The sequence below is a fragment of the Physella acuta genome, unplaced genomic scaffold (genome assembly GCF_028476545.2).
Source record: "Physella acuta isolate Inbredline_101_S28 unplaced genomic scaffold, ASM2847654v3 ptg001355l, whole genome shotgun sequence".
NCBI lineage: Eukaryota > Metazoa > Mollusca > Gastropoda > Physidae > Physella > Physella acuta.
In genome coordinates this window covers 40,606-60,555 of record NW_026732870.1, presented here as the reverse complement: position 1 = coordinate 60,555, position 19,950 = coordinate 40,606, and the positions used below count along the sequence as shown (strand labels likewise).

The following is a 19,950-nucleotide window of genomic DNA, read 5'->3' as shown; positions in this document are numbered from 1 at the left end:
AAATTGCATGAAATAACAATAAATTTATTTAAATAACAAACAAGGTATACTTAACACTTACAACAGAGTAAGATATTTAAGCCTTACGGCCTTCAAATAATTCTAGATATAAACATTTTATTCCAGGTAGTCTCATTCAAATTGCTTTAACACTATATTAAACAATTAACATGTAAACGAGCATAACTAATCTAAAGAAGCTTTTTGCTAACCATACAATCTTTTAAAAATGTGTAAAGATAGAAAATTTAAAATTAAATCTTTTTCTGAAAAATGAATAGCTATTAGATCTAGCTATTGAAAGAACAAATGTTTAGCTTGACATTGAATTGTGCGTATACTTACCATAATCCAAGTGCCCTGAAAATATGCCTGGAGTAAAAATAAATGGTCAGAGAAAAACACAAACCACCCAAATAGCTTTTTAAAGGAAGAGAAGCTGAGGATTTAAAAGATGATAGGTCACTGGTCTGGAGAAGAATGCAACAACAGAGAAACATCAACAGCAGTTCAGTTGTGGTTGTAAAAATATGCCATGGGAGATAACCAGTGAAGGGCGTTAGATGTGGTTGAAACATGACATGGGAGATAACTGAAGGAGTTTAGATACAGATAGATAACCATGATACAGCAGGACCTAAATAGAAGTGTGGCTGTGGAATCAACATTAGTCTGTGGAGACAGTGTACAACTTCCTTAGCTAATTTCTTCAAAAAAATTTAAAACTTTCAACATTACTATTTTTCCTAATCCTCAACTTATGTTAGGAATTACAATTTAGATTATGGAAGTAGTGTAAAAGATGTTGAGCAACCAGCCAAAAGAAGTTTGCACACTGCTCCACCTTAACAGTGTATACCCAAATGTCATAATAGGTATCAAACTAACAAAACAAAAACCATACAATACAAATTGTTCAATCAATTAACTATTTACATTTGATAATTTCATAATAACACAACATTGCTAGTTAAGACCATGGAAGAAAAATAATTTAACCAGCGAAAAAAATATTTTTTAATCTGTGTCCTCCCCTGATTCAACCTCCCCCTTTGCTGAATGCTTACTCTTTAACTCACTCTCCTCCCTGACTCTGTCCTCCCCAGATTTCCTATCCGAGTGTCTATCTTTAATCTTCTTCACCTTACCCTCTCTGTCATCTTTCTTCTCTTTTTTTATCTCCACCTCGCTCTCACTGCTACTGTCTTGCCTTTTCTCTCGGCTACGACGCCTCTTATCTACTTCATAGCTCCTTTCTTTACCCCTCCTATCCTCCCTTCTATCTCTTTTAAACCTCTCGCGATCTGATCGCTCTCTCTCTTTAGAATCCCTCCTCTTTCTACCCTCCTCTCGCCTGTGCCTCCTCTTATCTGTATCTTCACTTGCCTCTCTCCTCTTCTCTCTCCTCAACTCTCTCTCCTCTTGTTTATCCTTCTCTTTGTCTTTCTCTTCATCATCACTATCCCCCTTAGATTTACTTAACGCTACATGTGCCTCTGGCTCTGGCACCACACCCCTAACCACAACCTCCCTCTCCACCTCTTTACTCAAACTATGTCCCTCTTTTTCTACTTTCTTACCCCCCTCCTCTTCGTCTGAACTAGAACTACTTTCATTCCCATTCTCCTCTACCTTAACCAATATTTTTCTTTTAGCATCCGCCACCTGCGTTACCTCCTTCCCCCCACTATCTTCCTCCCCACTACTTGCACTACTGCTCCCCCCATCCTTCTCAACAACCACCGTCCTCCTAGACTTTTTCTTTATCTCCTTCGAATCATCTTCCTCCTCTTCCTCCTCCGAGTGAGCCTCCTCCGCCTCCTTACTCAACCTGCTCTGATCCAGCTCTTGTTTAACCTCCTCAGCTACCACCCCACCACCCCCTTCCTTGACTCCAGCACCCCCCTCTTGCCCCTCTATCTCCTCCTCATCACCAAAAAGACCATCCTCCCGCAGCCTCATCTTAATCCTCTCTTCTCGTTTGATTTCTCGCTCCATCAACTCTTTTATCTCTTTTTCAAGCCTGTCTTTTCCTTCTTGTAACATTTCTGAAACCAAACATATTAGTCGTTAAAGTTTGAATTAGGCGAAAAATTGTTTTTATCGTTATAATTTGAATTTGGTGAAAAATATTTTTAATCGTTAAAATTTGAATTAGTTGAAAAACAATGTGTTACTCAAATAAATTTACTAATCTAAATAGAAATTTTTTTGTTAATGAATCAAATCTACACCAGTTGAAAATTTTTTGTTAATGAATCAAATTCAACACTGGTAAAATATTTGTTAATAAATCAATATAATATCATGTGAAAATAAGTTGATTATTAAATCAATTTAACACTAGGTAAAAATGTGTTGCTGAATCAAATTTACACCTAGGGAGGGCTTCTAAGTAGGCACAGATTCTCGTTCTTGTACTTGCCAGCTAGTATTTTTCAAGCCAAATGTGAATATTTTTTTATTAAATCATTTTTTTAAAAAGTAATAGAAATGTTACTTCCGCTACTGTTACAGTATTTAACATCATAAACAATGGAAATGATAGTCTAAGAGATGAAGGCTAGCTTAACAGAAATATAGCCTGCATTAAAAAAATTTTTTAAAGAAATGAAATGTTTATTCGAATTTGTAACAATTTGTCCAAAACGAAGTTACAATATTAATAGCCTAATATTAATTAATAGCCACAGGTACTTTATTTTATTGCATTTTTGGGTAAGCCCAACTCTTGGTATTTAAAAAAGTTGAAGCAAGGCCCAGAAATAAATAACCATCATATTTTTTTGTTATCAATAGAAATTAATTTTCAAGACATGAATTTAGTTCAAAAATTTCTCTCTTCTTGGCTAGAAAGATTTTGAATTTTAAGCAGTAGAAACAGAGACTTACAAGCTTTATTTAAATTAATCTAAAACTAATGTAATTAAGAGAAACTTACCATCAACCACTTTTTTGGAGTCCTTCAATTTATTTTCCATCAGCGTGGACATCTGTACAGGTTTCCAGAAGATGCGTGGTTTGGATTTTGTAGCGATGAAGTTTTTAAGTTTCTCCATTTCCACTTCCCTTTCAGCATGCTAGGACATAAAACAAAAAGCCTTATTTATTAACTGATTGTATTCAGATTTTAATATTACATTATTTCCTATCAGCTTTCTCTTCCATCTAACTAGTGTTTGTTTAATTAAAAACAGAATATTTTTGTATTTCATGAGCCAACCTACCTTCACTAAAAAAGTCTAACTACAACCTCCTCCCAGAAAAACCAAACGTATCTCCACCTACAAAAAGTAAACCTACATCCACCAAAAAATGCAAACTTAGCTCTACCAAGAAAGAAGTGAACCTACCTCCACCTAGAAAAACCAAACCTACCTCCACCTAGAAAAACCAAACCTACCTCCACCTAGAAAAACCAAACCTACCTCCACCTAGAAAAACCAAACCTACCTCCACCTAGAAAAACCAAACCTACCTCCACCTAGAAAAAAATGAACCTACCACCACCAAGAAAAAATGAACCTACCACTACCTAGAAAAAATGAACCTACCACCAACTAGAAAAAAATGAACCTACCTCCACCTAGAAAAAATTAACCTACCACCACCTAGAAAAAATTAACCCAACAACACCACCTTGAAAAAGTGGACCTACTCCTCACAGTAAAAAATGAACCTACCCCCTCCCAGAAAAAATGAACCTACCCCCTCCCAAAAAAAAAGAACCTACCACTCCCAGAAAAAATGAACCTACCCCTCCCAGAAAAAATGAGCCTACCTCCAGCTAGAAAAAGTGAACCTACCCCCTCCAAGAAAAAAGTGAACCTAACCCTCCAAGAAAAAAGTGAACCTACCCCCTCCCAAAACAAAAAAATGAACCTACCTCTAGCTAGAAAAACCAAACTTACCTCTAGCTAGAAAAACCAAACTTACCTCTAGCTAGAAAAACCAAACTTACCTCTAGCTAGAAAAACCAAACTTACCTCTAGCTAGAAAAACCAAACTTACCTCTAGCTAGAAAAACCAAACTTACCTCTAGCTAGAAAAACCAAACTTACCTCTAGCTAGAAAAACCAAACTTACCTCTAGCTAGAAAAACCAAACCTACCTCTAGCTAGAAAAACCAAACTTACCTCTAGCTAGAAAAACCAAACCTACCTCCAGCTAGAAAAACCAAACTTACCTCTAGCTAGAAAAACCAAACTTACCTCTAGCTAGAAAAACCAAACTTACCTCCACCTAGAAAAAATGAACCTACAACCACCTAGAAAAAATGAACCTACAACCACCTAGAAAAAATGAACCTACAACCACCTAGAAAAAATGAAGCTACAACCACCTAAAAAAATGAACCTACAACCACCTAGAAAAAATTAACCTAACAACACCACCTTGAAAAAGTGAACCTACTCCTCTCAGAAAAAAGTGAACCTACTCCTCTCAGAAAAAAGTGAACCTATTCCCTCCCAGAAAAAGTGAACCTACCCCTCCCAGAAAAATGAACCTACCCCCTCCCCAAAAAAAAGAACCTACCCCTCCCAGAAAAAATGAGCCTACCTCCAGCTAGAAAAAGTGAACCTACCCCCTCCCAGAAAAAATGAACCTACCCCCGCCCAAAAAAAAAGAACCTACCACTCCCAGAAAAAATGAACCTACCCCTCCCAGAAAAAATGAGCCTACCTCCAGCTAGAAAAAGTGAACCTACCCCCTCCAAGAAAAAAGTGAACCTAACCCTCCAAGAAAAAAGTGAACCTACCCCCTCCCAAAACAAAAAAATGAACCTACCTCTAGCTAGAAAAACCAAACTTACCTCTAGCTAGAAAAACCAAACTTACCTCTAGCTAGAAAAACCAAACTTACCTCTAGCTAGAAAAACCAAACTTACCTCTAGCTAGAAAAACCAAACTTACCTCTAGCTAGAAAAACCAAACTTACCTCTAGCTAGAAAAACCAAACTTACCTCTAGCTAGAAAAACCAAACTTACCTCTAGCTAGAAAAACCAAACTTACCTCTAGCTAGAAAAACCAAACTTACCTCTAGCTAGAAAAACCAAACTTACCTCTAGCTAGAAAAACCAAACTTACCTCTAGCTAGAAAAACCAAACTTACCTCTAGCTAGAAAAACCAAACTTACCTCTAGCTAGAAAAACCAAACTTACCTCTAGCTAGAAAAACCAAACTTACCTCTAGCTAGAAAAACCAAACTTACTTCTAGCTAGAAAAACCAAACTTACCTCTAGCTAGAAAAACCAAACTTACCTCTAGCTAGAAAAACCAAACTTACCTCTAGCTAGAAAAACCAAACCTACTTCTAGCTAGAAAAACCAAACTTACCTCTAGCTAGAAAAACCAAACTTACCTCTAGCTAGAAAAACCAAACTTACCTCTAGCTAGAAAAACCAAACCTACTTCTAGCTAGAAAAACCAAACTTACCTCTAGCTAGAAAAACCAAACTTACCTCTAGCTAGAAAAACCAAACTTACCTCTAGCTAGAAAAACCAAACCTACCTCCAGCTAGACAAAGTGAACCTACCCCCTCCCAAAAAACAAATGAACCTACCTCCAACAAGAAAAAATGAACCTACCCCCTCCCAAAAAAAAAGTGAACCTACCCCCTCCCAAAATGAACCTACCTCCTGGACCATCTCCATCTTCTGTTCCAGCCTGGTAATCTTTGACTGCTCCAAGTGCAGCTCCTCTATCAGAAGTTTGGTCTCCTGTTTGAACTTCCTCTTCTCCTTCTCGGCATTCACTTCAAGTTTCTCCTCAATTTTTTTTCTCTGTACATCCTGTAAAGGAAATCAAAGGTTCATGCAGAGCCTTGCATCAGTGCACATTTTCCCTTTTTATTAAAAATTAAATTCAATTTCACACAGCTCCACAATAACAGTGTATACCAAATTGTCATAATTGATATTAAACTTGACATTACACAGTTCAAAGTGGCAAAGAAATAAAACAGTGGGTATTTTTTAGTTTTCTTATACCCACTCTTAACTTTTTTTCCCAAGAAACAAACACAGCCAAACTATAGTTGTTTTAAACAGAATTTCATGATCGCACCTGAAACCCTCAGGAATTTACCTCAACAACTCAATGTGTTGATTTGCAGAAGATTATTTATGTATGATAATCTAATCATTGAAAACATGATATTAATTAATGTAGATTAAATAGTGTTGATAAATAACCATCAATATAAATATATAACTGAATTTAATTAGACCTGCTAACAAACTGCTAATTGTTTGTATAGAGAAACACAACTTTGAAAGCTTACAAAAAATTATCTGTACCTACAAGGCAAAAACAAGCTATAAATTGTTAGTATTAGACTGTCCTGACTTATAGAGCTCACAACAATCTAAATTACCTTTGTCTCCAAGGTTTTAGATTCAGTTTTAAACCTGTTCAGTGTTCCCAGCAGTAGCCCAAACATTCTTCTGTTCCTATAAAACGCAACAAAAAAAGTTATTTGTTTAAATTTTAAAATAATATATTTTTTAGTTAGAATCCAGGTTGAAGCCAGAAGAACATCCCTGAATCCACCAACTCTGATGGGTACCTAACTCACATTAGGGAAAGTAAATGTGTTTGCACATAGTGCTGACTACACTATCCTTTCAATGCTGAGGTCACAGAAACAGGTGCACTCTACTTCACTTGCCCCACAGACCATCACTGCAGGTTTAAAAAAAGGGAACTTCACATTACTTTATGTTTGTTGTTTAAAAAGAAACTATAGTTTTAATTCAGCAGTTCCATTCTAATTAAAATTTCTAATTGATAGTAACCACAGCAGTCAGTTACCTCTGCATCCCTTCTTTATCTTTTGTTTGTTCTTGCATAATCTCCTGTCTATTTTTGGCTTCTCTAGAGGTAGATACCACGGAGGAGTGTACAGACAGCTTAAAGAAAAACATAACGTGTTATCGATACAGCAGCAAAGATTATCTTTCTTCTTCTTTGTAAATTATTCTTTGTAATGTTGGGTTGGATTTAACATTGTCCAATACTGGCAAATTTAATAAGCTATGAGTTCCTAATTACTTTTTTTAATGAGTTTAGTATTTTGTATTAATTAAAAAGACTACTGTTAATTTTGACAAGAGCTTTTTTTTAAAGTTATATTTTAAACTGTTGTGGAAGTTAATATATAATACATATTATTTAAATGGGTTACCAGCAAGAACTACAATACTAAGAGGTAGATTTTTTTTATATTTCTATACTTATCATGAACACACTGACCTTATGGGGTAGCTCTTCTTCATATGGGCTGTCTTCCCTTTCCTTCCTACGTGCAGACGCTGGCACTGGACCTAACCTACAACAGCAAACAAATTATATTTCTTTAAATACTTCACGTTAATAGTTACCAATGTAAAAGCAGGATAGGCAGAGAAAATTAGAACAAAAAAATAAGTTGTTTGATTAGCCATAATGTTTGTGTTAGTGTGACAATTATTACCTAGAGAATGCTCCACCAACAGCTCTTCTCTTAGCTGGAGGTCCACTCTCTTCCATAATGCCACGTCTGCAAACAAACAAAAAGGTTTTTAAAAAAATTATTTGTTTTAAATAATGCAGAGGAATGGGTTTGCTAGCTAACAGTTAAGTCTTAAAAAAAACTGCAAATAAAAAGGTAAGCTTTTTTATTAGAATAATTTGGTAATTAGTGTACCTGGCCAAGCCAAATAGTCTGCCTCTACCTCTAGCCATTCTGCCAGAATAGCCTTCTTCATCTCTGTCATGTCCATCTCCACTTAGCATACGCCTTGGTCTTTGGAATGAAATAAACAAAGCTTAATTAATAATTAAGCTACATACATTTTGTGACATTTAAAAGGGGACATGAGTGTTAATTTTTCTTTAAAAGGTGTTGTACTCTCTCTAAAGCCTTTGGCCTATGTAAATATTCTTAACAGTATCAACTGTGAAAATGACGTAGTTTCCAATATGAGTCGACAGTTCAGGTTTCAACTTTTAATATTTTTATACTTTCCACAAAAAAAGAAAGTTTTTTCTTAATCAAAGACAAAAACATAGATTTCTTACGAGTTTCAATAAGATCATTTTCAATTAGTCAAGTAATCTATCCCGGTGTAATTGAATAATAAAAAAGTAACTGCTCCCTCTTACAAGTAAATGAAACCCATCTAACAACATTAATAGGATGTCTTACAAAATTTTATATTAATATTATTTATTTCATTGAAAAGTATATCCATTAAAAGTTCACAATACCCAAACAGCCTTAAGGCCTGAAAAAACTGACTTTAAAAAAATTGCTAACTCATTTCATGGTTGTCACTAATTGTAAAAAATTGAATGTGCCAATGTGGCATGCCAGTCAAGACTGTATCTCCTATAGAAGCTTTTATTATGGTTTCATGTGCTCATTTAACATATACGAGCCGACGCCGCTATTTAGTTGTTTTATTTTCTACTTTTCAGAAATTCATAATTTGTGAATTCGACAGTACCAACGCTACCACTGAAAATATTTGCTTTAAAACACCATCAGTAGCTTGATAAGGACGATAACCGCCCCTCCTTTCCCCAACCCCTACCCCCCCGTGAAAGTAAACTCCTCTTAGTTACCTCCCCTAAGTTTAAAATCGTTTCAAACTAAATTACAGCTTGGTGTTTTCTATCGTCTCCAAGAAGAGAATTATATATATAGATTTTTTTTTGCATTTTAAAAATTTGTTTTAAATTTGTTTGTTTTTAAAGCTGTATTATTATTTAGTGTGTCTTTTATTAAATAATAATGCGAAGAACCCATGTATTTTGAATTGGTTCGTTTTTAAAGCAGTATCATTTTTAGTGTACATTATTTAAATACTAATGCAAAGAACCAATTTTACTTCATTCTTTTAAAATTTTCAAAGATATATGTATATATATATATATATATATATATATATATATATATATATATATATATATATATATATATATATATATATATATTTATATATATATATATATATATATATATATATATATATATATATATATATATATATATATATATATGAAAAAAATGTGTGAACCATTCGTCAATGTTTTTAAATATTAGCTATGATGATGTAGAATGTGGCACAATAGAAATTTAATATTAGATTTAGCAGTCTGTGAAAAATAAATCAAATATCACATGCACTTACTTAAAAAATAAAATCCCAAACTAGTCACCACCCAAAGTCAAGTTCTATTACCTATATGATCGCTATTGAAATTCTATCTACACTTTGCATTTGTGTTATTGATTTATGCTGACGAGCGTTACATGAATATTTTCCTATTTTAATATTGCATAATTGGATAAATTAATTAAGTATTTCCATGGGAAGATAGGAATTTGTTGGTGTTTTAGTAAAAGCCCATGAACCACCGTGTTCACGATAAATCTAGATTCAGTATAAATTGTAAATTCAGCTAGAATTTGATTATTTCCAATTACTAATAATAAAAATTTAAATCTAGTTATTAATATTATTTTCATTTGCTTTTATTTTTATATAACTGTGTATTAAGGTTTAGATCTAGAAAGACTAGGCTAATAAATTAAATATGATAACCGCATTAGCAAAGGACGGCCTACTAAAAGACATCTAATTAGTTGGCTTACTTAGATCTAGTTAACAAAGTACTGGAACTTGCACACGCTAGTTTTCTCGACAAAAGAACGAAAGCAGGCTTGTGACAAATTTGCATAATTTTTCACTCACAAGTGATCAACTAATGTGATACGCATAGCCTAAAAAGCTATAAATAGATCAAGACACCAGATCTAGACACAAATTTTAAAAAACTCTGCCTTGATAATGATATGCATGGGTGCCACTCTTTTTTAAGCAAATCCTGAAAATCAATCCCTAAATTTTACCAACACTGAAACCAAAATTAGAAATTTATTAAAACCCTAAAACTTAATGTTGATAAACCGAAAAGTCTCGAGTTTGAATCCTCGGGCAGATGAGGCTCGTTAGCTGGGGATAGCCACTCTTCGAGGAAAGACAACGCCAAAATCAAACAACTGCTGCTTTGTAGTTTGTTCTTGGTTGGACAAAGGGTATGGAGGCAAATCCAAAAAGAAAAGTAGGCTGAAATCGGAGTCAACTGCCTCAATGGCGCTAACTAGTTGACACGTATATTTAATTGTGTTGGAGGCGTGGTCGAGTTGGCAAAGCTCATGGTTGTTAAATTCGAAAAGAAAAAAGTCTCGAGTTCGAACCCTATGGCAGAAAAGGTCGATCCCTTCCAACACTAAAAATTAAGAACGAAGAAGAATATTGTACAGAATTTTAAAATAGACAATTATTTCATTACATTTTTTTTAGACATTTGGTTCATATTATGTTTAAATTATTATATTATACAGAGTCCTTTAGTGGCCTTAATATCTCTGTAACAATCTTCAAACAAAAATTAATATTTCAAGTATTGTGTATATAACAAAATTTAAAATATTTTTAGACCCATCTCTAACCCATGTGATATTCTACAGCCCCTCCCCAATGCACATAAACCATAATAACATCTTGTTTAGAAATGTGTTTAGTAGGCCTGAACTATAAAAGGTGGTACAAATGTACACTCAGGGTTTATAAGGACTTGTTGAAAACTTCCAGGCATTATACAGATGTGTTAGTGACTAATTTATAAAATGATGAAACATATGTACCTTCATTATAAGTACAGTATAATGACATTTGTTTTGGGCAATTGAGCTAATGCTTCTATGGAGTTTCTCTTGCCAAATTGACAGAAAATGACTTTTCTAAGGTAACCTACCCCACTCCCCCCCAAAGTTTATATTATTAAAATAATTGATTAACATAAGGGAACAATTGTTTCCAACACTCAACTTATTTGTTTTCAATTAAATTATTACTAATAGTCATATTAATAAGGCTTAATAGTGAGAAGTAATTACTTAAAAAGAATAATAAAGTAATTTACTAATTTAGGTCTGCTGTTGTTGAGTAGCCTACACTTATTTACCCTTGGTCCTAGATGTAGTAAATAGTGTTTTGGAAACAATAGGTTACTTAAAAAGTAAAATTTGGAGCAAAAAAATAAAGACCAACTTTCTTCAGGTTGTATTCACACAAGTATTTATGCCATTAAAAATTACGAGTATTATCCCCTCCCCCCACACACACACACACAAGACATGGTGGAGGGGTCACTGTGAGATCACAGTAGTCCAGACATCAGCAGGCTGTCTAATATATCATAGCATGAACTGTACCGTAACTTTTATTCCCCCCCCCCAGTTAAACAGTAACAACAACGTACTTGCGGTCAAGGTTAGTTCACACAAGTGTAAATATCAGTGACAGTAGTTACATGGAGGGGCGGGTTAGTCTAGCCCTAACAGTCAGCATTTGCACATTTCAAAAAAACAGTTTTATGGGAAGTGAATAAAAAATTCTAGATTGTCGGTAACGTTATTACTAATAAATTCTGGGTCAATTGCAAAGTATCTATGTTCCTGGCTAAATGAGCTGTAACAGATGCTATATTACATTTTAAATTTTTTTTAATTAAAATTTCATCCAAGTCAAAGGCGCTATTTAATTACCGTTTCAGATACAAACAAACCGAAAGTATCCTGTAACTCCGCATCCATCCTACTATAATGTTGTATCAGTCATTTTTGTATTCCTACGCATAGCATTGGAGATAATTAAAATCCGGGTTATGAACCACGGTTCGCTCACGACAATCACTTTTTTTTCCCTTGCAGTCGCTTGACCATGCTTGCGCTGGGGCTTATTTTATTCGTTTAGTTTCTTTTGAATAATTGAAATAAATATTTTAGACGTTTATATAGTGTTGTTGGTTGTTTTATTAATTAATTGAAGGCCAAAAAAACAAATAGGAAGAGACTGAAATCAATTAAATTTATTAATATGTAGATCCGGATCATGATTTTTTTTCCAGATCTAGAATTATCTAGAAATACAACAATTTAAAGGAATTAAAATAAAGAAAACTAGAGAATAGAAAAATAATTTATATTACATTATAGAATTTATAGATCTATATACACAAGTACACCAGAACATAGATATTTTATTTTAAATTCTATACAAAAATTGCAATAAATCTTTAAATCTGTGTGATGCTTAGTGCTTGGGGCAACACATGTGGCACACAAAGTTAAACTGTTGTAGCTCCTCCGCATTTAATTTCTTTGCTGTTTGAGAGCAACACGTGTGCCACCAGGAATCACAGATATCGCACTGGACCTAAAGATTTCTAGTAAATCCAATAGATCTCATCTGGCTTCCAGAGCAGCATTCTTCTTCTGATATGTCATCAACGTTAGAATCGTTGCCAACATGTTCCTGACTTTCCATTTGATCCTTCTTCATCTTTTTAGCCCTTTTTTACTTCTCCGCCCCATGCTTCTTCTTTCTTCTCAACACATTCTCTTTTCTCTTTCTTTAATTAATTTCTGGGTTTCTTTCATATATTCTCTTTTCTTTCTTGCCTCCTCGTGAACCATTTTGCTGCACACCTTTTTTCTTTCCATCGCTTCTTTTTTCATTCTATTTCTTTTTTAACACCTCCCTAAACTCATGTCCACTGAGAATATTTCGGCTTTGTGGGGGCTAGGTTTTTTTTCCCTTTGCCCTTTCCTTTCTTTGTAAACATGGGAATTTTTAGGATGTCGTCCACAATCACTGACACCTTTATTTGGGGCGTCTCGGGGATATTTATTTCTCCCGTTTTAATCAGAGAAAGGGAGAGGCTTTTGAATTTTTAAAAATTTTCCTCTTCGTGATGACATGAATAAGATGTTGTTTGGCTCCCCGCAAGCTGGGTAAAAAAAGAAACCAGTTGCTTCATGGAAACGTCTGCTTTTTTAAAAAAAAAAATTCTTGTAATGCTCTTAGTTGTTGCGAGTTGAACTCGGCTTGATAATTTGTTGATATAATGGTTGCACTGTCCATGTAGTTATTATCTAAAATTTGAGTGGATGTTGATGGTTCATTCATAAGAGTTTCCAAAATTTGGGTGGATGTAGACTGTTCTGTGTCCATGAAGTTAATTATCTAAAATTTGAGTGGATGTTGATGGTTGATTGTCCATAAGTTGGTTGGATGTTGTCTAAGTGTTAAAAGGTGTGTGAGTGGCGAAATCAAAGGGGGGCAAAATAATTTGTTGGTCGCTAACTTGGGGTTGTTCGTGTGTGGGATTAGCATTGCTGTTTGCAGCGGCAGCATCACCTGCTGGCATGACATTGTATGATATGCTAGGCGCCAGCTTTCCAGAATTAAGTATTTTGTGTGGATTGTAGGGATATATCCCTGCAGATTCAAAACTTTTGGCTGCTATTTCTGGTGTGGCTGTTTTGGTCCAGAATGGTTTCAGGACTTTAGCAAAGGTTTCTAAGATGACCCCATTCCCTGTCTCAGCTACATGGACTCGGATAGCATCAGCCCAGACAGGCTTGATCACCCCAAAAAAAACTTGATCCAAGGGTTGGATTAGATGACTTGCATGGGGCAGCAAGCAGTACACAGTACAACAGTATGCCGTTTTGTGCGCACATTTCCGTCGTTTCCAAATGGGACGTATGGCTTGTGTGCCCATCTACCATAAGAAGGACTGGCTTCTTTAGATGATCTACACTTGGGATGAAGCAGTCCCTGAGCCAAGAGTGGAAAATGGTGGGTTAATCCATTCATTATCAGATAGCTGCAAGTTGGCCTCAGGGAAAGCTTCCAACAAGTTTCTGTTGGGCATTTTCTTATAAGGGTAGATTAGCATGCGAGGGGGGTACTGCCCAGCAGCACTGGTGCAGGCCAACACTGTCATTTGATTTTTAGTGTTGGGTGATGCTATAAACATGTTTGGAGCCTTTGCTGCATGCAATTACTCTGCGATTTTACATGTTAAAACCGAATCCGGTTTCATCAGCGTTGAAGATCCTTTCTGGGGACTTAAAAATAGTTTGGTCAATCTCATCCATGCAGCTCTTGAATGAGGAGAACCATTTCTCTATTGCTGTCGGAGTAATAATGGCGCTCTCTTTCCCGAGAGACAATGGGGTTCTTGTCAACAGCTGCGGATGGCGCTTCATAAAACCATACAGCCACCTAGTTGATGGTACTTCGGACTTGCTTTTTGACGCGGCGTTTCTTAGGGCCGTAATGGCTTTGGCTGTTTATTTGACTTCCTTGTGAGTCTTGCCAAACCCACACCGCGCCAAATCCACCAACCATTTTGCTAAACAGTTTTCCTCATCAGCTGTCAACATAGTAGGTTTGGTTACTTGAATAGGTCTTCTCCCCACCAATTTGTCTCGCAAGGTCAAAAACGGAATCCCAAATTGAGAAGCAGCTTCTCTTATCGACATCTCTTTTGATTTAATGTGGACAATTGCTGCATTGATAATCTCAGGGTCATGAACAACCCACTTGAGAGTTTGATTTTTTGACATTTTTACCTGCAGAGGAGGATTTATCTAAAATATTTTTTTTAAAAATACAGAAATTTAAAAAAAACTTTTATATTTTATTATAGATCTAGAGTATTAAGATTAATCCCTAATTAAGAAATGTCCCTAGTCTAGATCTCTATTTAAAATTAATGACTCTACTCGGATTTTTCATGAACGCAGCACTGGTAACACTAAAAAAAAGTAGACCACAGCTGCAATCACCCAATTTTTTCCTCTACGATAGCTCAAATAAGCTTAACTAAGGTATTTCTAGTGTGCTATCTAATATCTATATATAGAATCTATTTAAAGCTAACCCAGATTTGTAAGCTTTGATTGGTTAGATTTATTCAACTAATCCGGGGCCTAGTGCTCTTCATCCGGGTGATGTTACCTTAAAAAAAAAAAGTCTTACCAAGCAACTTTGGACATTTTTTTTGTCTTCTTGAAGGCAGAAACAAAAAGGGCTTGACCCGGATGTGTTTAAAAATAGTCATGCACAGTGCTATTTGCAGTAGTTCTATAGAAGCGAAAACCAGCCAGACGACTGCAGCGTTGGTCATAGCGCAAATCAGACGGCAACTCTAGATTCTCAGTACACTAGGCTTTAAATTTGTTTAGTTTAGCCAGCAGCTCAAAAATAAAAAAATGTATTCTAGAATCTAGATCTAATCTAGACTAGATCTATCTAGATGTAAACCAAGTGTTACCAAAGCTCAAGCCCGACAACCGCCAGCGTTGTCCAACTTGGTTGAGTAATGCAGAGCTATTTTTTTAAATAAACTTAGTCTCAGAAGCCTATTTAACTTTTTTGAACACTAAATCCTACCCTGGTCTACCGGGATCACGCCCGGTTAGCTTCTTGAAGTTTTCATTGTAGTATTTAAGTTTGTCTTTAGATTTTTCGATTTCGCTTTGCAAAACTTCCACTCCTGACAACTCCGCCATGTTTGTTTCGCGAAAAATAATTGTGTAAGCTTGAAAGCTCTGTATTCTTATTTAAAAAATAATTGTTTTTTTCAAAAAATGGGAAATATATTGAATAAAATAATACATTTTTTAAAACGTGTTTTGTTAAAAAGAAACTCGTTAAAATCGAATTTAAATTAGATATACAACTCGTTAACTTTGCTTATTTATAAATTATTTTCAACAACTTGAACTAGATCTAGATCTAGAATAAAGCTAGCAGCTATACGTACGACGGCTTAAACCTACGGGTTAGGTTAACACTAAATTTATAATCTTTATAATATCGGGAACTAAATCTAGAAAATAGTATAGAACTAGATCTAGGCTTTAATAATTTATTTATTAAAATGGCACATGAAGATATTTTTGTATTTTTTCATATGGAAATGGTAGATTTTATTCATAGAGAAGCATCTTTATCCAAAGATAATACACAAAAGGTAGATTATAATATTTACAGTGAGAATACAATTATAAGGGCTAAAGGGGGGCGTGGCTCTACGTCGCATGAAGTGAAGTACTTACAAGTACTCATTTAGTTCTATAGTCTATACTAAAGCAAAGTGACATACTTGCAGTAAGTTACAAGTGAATTCAATAGAATAGTAATTAGTTACAATAGAAGTAAGGTAAAAATAGATATTTTAAAAACATTGCCTTCTGCTACTAACAATACTTAGTCTTACTGCCTACATAACACATAACTAAAAATATGTGTATAACTACTATAACTCAGTCATTTGCTTGCATACAATGAATTAGATTTAATTAAAAATCTGTTTTGGTTCTAGAATTAAGATATGTTTATGTAGGCCTATATATACATTATTGGTAAACATCTGCTCAACTGATTAGGTGATCACACTATCTAGTTATCTCTCCAATTTTCAATCATTAATTATAGTAACCTTTATGTACACTTTTAACATGTTAGGCATTATTGTTGGGTATTCTTGTTTTGTCATATGAGATGCATTTGTCTGGAAAGTTTTATTAAAGGACACACACTTAGAGTTTTTGTTAGTTTTAAAGAAAATTGATTAAATTTGATTAAAAATTTATAAAACTAATAATACATTGCTCTATTTTTTACTCAAAATAAACTATAGCTTTCCGTTCCAAGGGAAACTACTCATGAAAACTTTTCGGCAAATAGTTCTGCCATGTTATATCCCCTTATAGATTTTTTAGATTGTTGTGATGGGGATGGGTGTCTTACTTTTTTGTGATGATGGGGGACAAGGTGGGGGGACGGGGTACTGGCTGGCGAAAAATTTTGGTCTATTTTATGAACATAGAATTCAGTTCCACAAAATACGCAAAATAAATTATAGCCCGGTTAAATTTAAGTTACAAGGGAAACCACTCAATTAATATTTTTTGCAAATAATTCTGCCTGGTTTTATCCCCTTACACATTTTATATAAAGTTATTTTTAGATTGTTATAATGGGGATGGTTGTATATTTTTTGTAATGATGGCGGGAGTGCGGAGGGGCTGGCAAAAAAGTGTTGATCTGCTTTATGATCCTAGAATGCAGTTACTCAAAATACTCAAACTAAGTTATGGCCAGGTTATAGTTCCGTTCCAAGGGAAACTACTCAATTAATATTTTCGGCAAATAATTTAGCCTTGTTACATCCCCTTATAGATTTTTTAGATTTTTATAATGGGTGTCGAACTTCTTGTTAGGCTTGGGGGGGGGGGGGGGGGGCTAGCAAAAAAGTCTTGGTCTACTTTATGGACAGAGAATGCAGTTGGTGATAAATGACACCACACAAACTGACAGCATTGCTTATTACTTTTGTTTTAATTTACTGTAAAGGCTTCATTAATATTACTCAAATATTGAAGCAACCAATAATTCAAAGTCTTGTAAGTCATTTTTTAAACTGGATTGTAGTGGCTATTTTATATTATTTTGTAATTCAAAATTAAAGCTATCAACTTTACTTAATCTTGATTTGCCATCTGAAAGGGATAGGAAACAGGTTCTGGCTTTTTGTTACTGTACCTGTGAGTGTTGTAAATGTTACAGCAAATATTAATGACCTTTAAAATACATCACATTGCTGAAAAATACTTCCTGCACACTAACACATATCTTCATATAACCAATCCAATAACCAATCAATAATTTCTTATACAAACACTTATATTGAAAACTAATCTTGAACAGGAAAAGTGGATATCAAAACTCGAAACTCTAGGTTATCATGTTGGACAAAGACTTATTGAGAGGTGAAAAGCAAAGTTATACATTCTTAGTTATACTTATCTTTCTAATTATTATATATTTTTATATTAAATATTAAATAAATAATTATAAATTATTTGGAAGCACTTAAATTATTTCCAGAAAGAATCATCAAATAACCATTTTTATTTCATGACTTTATTTTTTTTTTTAAATCACATACATGAAAGGTCATGGTATATGCATGTCAATTATTAAATGCAACATTTTATTTTTAACCTCATTTTTTTTTCAGATTTACAAAAGAATCTTCCCATTTTAAAGATGAACTTGACGTTATAAAGTTTATTTGTAAAGATCTTTGGAATTACATTTATAAAAAACAAGTTGATAACCTTAGGAAGTACCAACAGGTAACTTCACATGAAAAGGTTTTCGAAGTTGAATTAGTATATTTATACCTTTAAAACTTATAACAATAACAACCTATTAGATTTTTTAGGTCCAACATCCTGATGTTATTTAACAAAAAAAAAACATCATGTTATTTTCCAAGTAAAATTGATTTTTATTTTTTATATGCCAGTAATTTGATATCCATAAATTGATAACATAATTTTTAATGTCTTAAAATGTAAATTAACTCTAAAGTTTAATATCAGCTCACAGAATATGTTTTTACTCCATTAATAAAATCAGTTTAATGTAATTAGCTAAAAGTGGACTTATGAAGATTTTGTTCTCTGCCCTGTATTTTAGGGAGTTTATGTTTTACAAGACAACAAATTCACTTTACTTGTTCAGATGTCTACTGGTATTCAGTATATGGAATCAGCAGCTCAAGTAAGGTCATACTTTTTACTGAAATGTATTTGTTGTTCTAACGTATGTTTCTCTTGTATTTGCAATAAAATCTACAATTAAGCAATCTGTTTGGTGTATATAATGCTAACCTTCCATTACCATATGGCACATTATTATTTCCACTATTAGTTATGTCTAATCATATTTTAAGTATACTGTATCGTATAGTCACATATAGAGCAATCAAAGCAGCAGGTCTGTATATTTAGACTAAAGTTGACTTTAAAGTTTTTTGCACCTTCTGAATCGTGGACTGCAAAAAAAAATAATTGTACTTATGCAATGGCTAAACTTTGTATACCTAAACCTAACATTTTTAGAGCTTGGTATCAATGTGTGTTTAAAGGTGTGTGAAATAATTGTTTAAATATTAGTGAAAGGACATGTACTTCTTGTCTTAATTTTTGAAAACCAAGTAGGCCAAATAAGGACATATATGTATAATATATGTACTGCAATAATAAAGTTATTGTGTCTCTTGTTACAGTACTTGGCATTTCCATGTGGATTAATTAGAGGTGCCCTGTCAAATCTTGGTGTAAATTGCATAGTAACAGCTCAAGTGAGTGCTATCCCTGCCTGTGAGTATACAATTATAGTTAATAATACATTTATAGTAGGCTTACATAATATTTTGTTTTAAAGTTTATTGTTCATTTAAATACAATATATCTATTTAGAGAACATTGTAAAAATCAAATAATTATCATTTATTTTAGCAACTTGTATTTGTTTATTATAAAGATAAAAAAAAAACCTTAACTTAAATTTGTGTTTGGACATAAACAATCTTAGATAGAAACAAAATCTTTTCTTTTAAAAACATACACTAGAAAACTGTGAAAGCTTTCAAATTAACATTGTGATTTTGTCTTATACAAATAAAGATCTAGTAATGATACCATAATGAATGCCATATTTACTTATTTTTCCACTAATATTACTAATGTAACATTACTATTATGTTTGCTTATTTTATTTTAAGAAAATTTTGAACTTATTATTGCTATTAACAAAGTTTTATTTTGTTGTTGTTACTTTTTTGACACTAATATTATAAGAAAATTTCATAGTTATTACATTTTCATTGTAATATTTTCTCTTCTGTACAGGCAAATTTCAAATACAGATTCAAAAAACATGATAAGTAAAAAAAAAAAATAAAGGACTACACTATTTATACAAATGAGTTGTAACTGACAAAGAAAATAGAAAAAAACTAGCAGAATGTGTTATATGTAAGAATTCTAATTTCAGGGATGATTTTTTTTTTGTAACATTGTTGCAAATTATTGTAAATAAATATACAAAAACTATTTATTAATTAAGCTCATTTTATATAAATGTGCATGTAGGAAAACCACAGGTAATTACACTTCACACCTTTTGGTCTTGCAACTGTTTTTACCTTAGCAATTTTTTCATAGATTTGTATTTTTGTTCAG

At 33.6% G+C, this 19,950-nt stretch overlaps 2 protein-coding genes across 2 annotated transcripts; one reads left to right on the top strand and one right to left on the bottom strand.

The window, feature by feature from the left end:
- Positions 1–6: 6 nt before the first annotated feature.
- LOC131926968 (pinin) lies at positions 7–15,438 on the bottom strand. The gene is made up of 9 exons (XM_059282579.1): positions 15,302–15,438; positions 7,690–7,788; positions 7,477–7,542; positions 7,257–7,332; positions 6,816–6,913; positions 6,379–6,454; positions 5,639–5,794; positions 2,942–3,080; positions 7–2,048 (listed from the first exon to the last, which is right to left on the bottom strand). Exons 1-9 carry the CDS (start codon positions 15,418–15,420, stop codon positions 1,018–1,020), a joined length of 1,860 nt encoding a protein of 619 aa, XP_059138562.1. The 5' UTR covers positions 15,421–15,438; the 3' UTR covers positions 7–1,017.
- A 232-nt stretch (positions 15,439–15,670) lies between these two features.
- On the top strand, positions 15,671–19,670 carry LOC131926970 (trafficking protein particle complex subunit 6B). The gene is made up of 6 exons (XM_059282581.1): positions 15,671–15,884; positions 17,624–17,685; positions 17,937–18,054; positions 18,401–18,484; positions 18,993–19,086; positions 19,618–19,670. The coding sequence occupies exons 1-6, from the start codon at positions 15,792–15,794 to the stop codon at positions 19,647–19,649; spliced, it is 483 nt and encodes a 160-aa protein (XP_059138564.1). The 5' UTR covers positions 15,671–15,791; the 3' UTR covers positions 19,650–19,670.
- The last annotated feature ends 280 nt before the right edge of the window (positions 19,671–19,950 follow it).

Coding starts and splice junctions, on each gene's coding strand:
- LOC131926968 (XM_059282579.1), bottom strand. CDS start 15,420: ATGGCGGAGTTGTCAGGAGTGGAAGTTTTGCAAAGCGAAATCGAAAAA. Junction 6,914..7,256: donor AAGAAGAGCTACCCCATAAG/GTCAGTGTGTTC, acceptor TTTTTCTTTAAG/CTGTCTGTACACTCCTCCGT. Junction 6,455..6,815: donor GATAAAGAAGGGATGCAGAG/GTAACTGACTGC, acceptor TGCGTTTTATAG/GAACAGAAGAATGTTTGGGC.
- LOC131926970 (XM_059282581.1), top strand. CDS start 15,792: ATGGCACATGAAGATATTTTTGTATTTTTTCATATGGAAATGGTAGAT. Junction 15,885..17,623: donor CCAAAGATAATACACAAAAG/GTAGATTATAAT, acceptor AATCTTGAACAG/GAAAAGTGGATATCAAAACT. Junction 18,485..18,992: donor ATATGGAATCAGCAGCTCAA/GTAAGGTCATAC, acceptor CTCTTGTTACAG/TACTTGGCATTTCCATGTGG.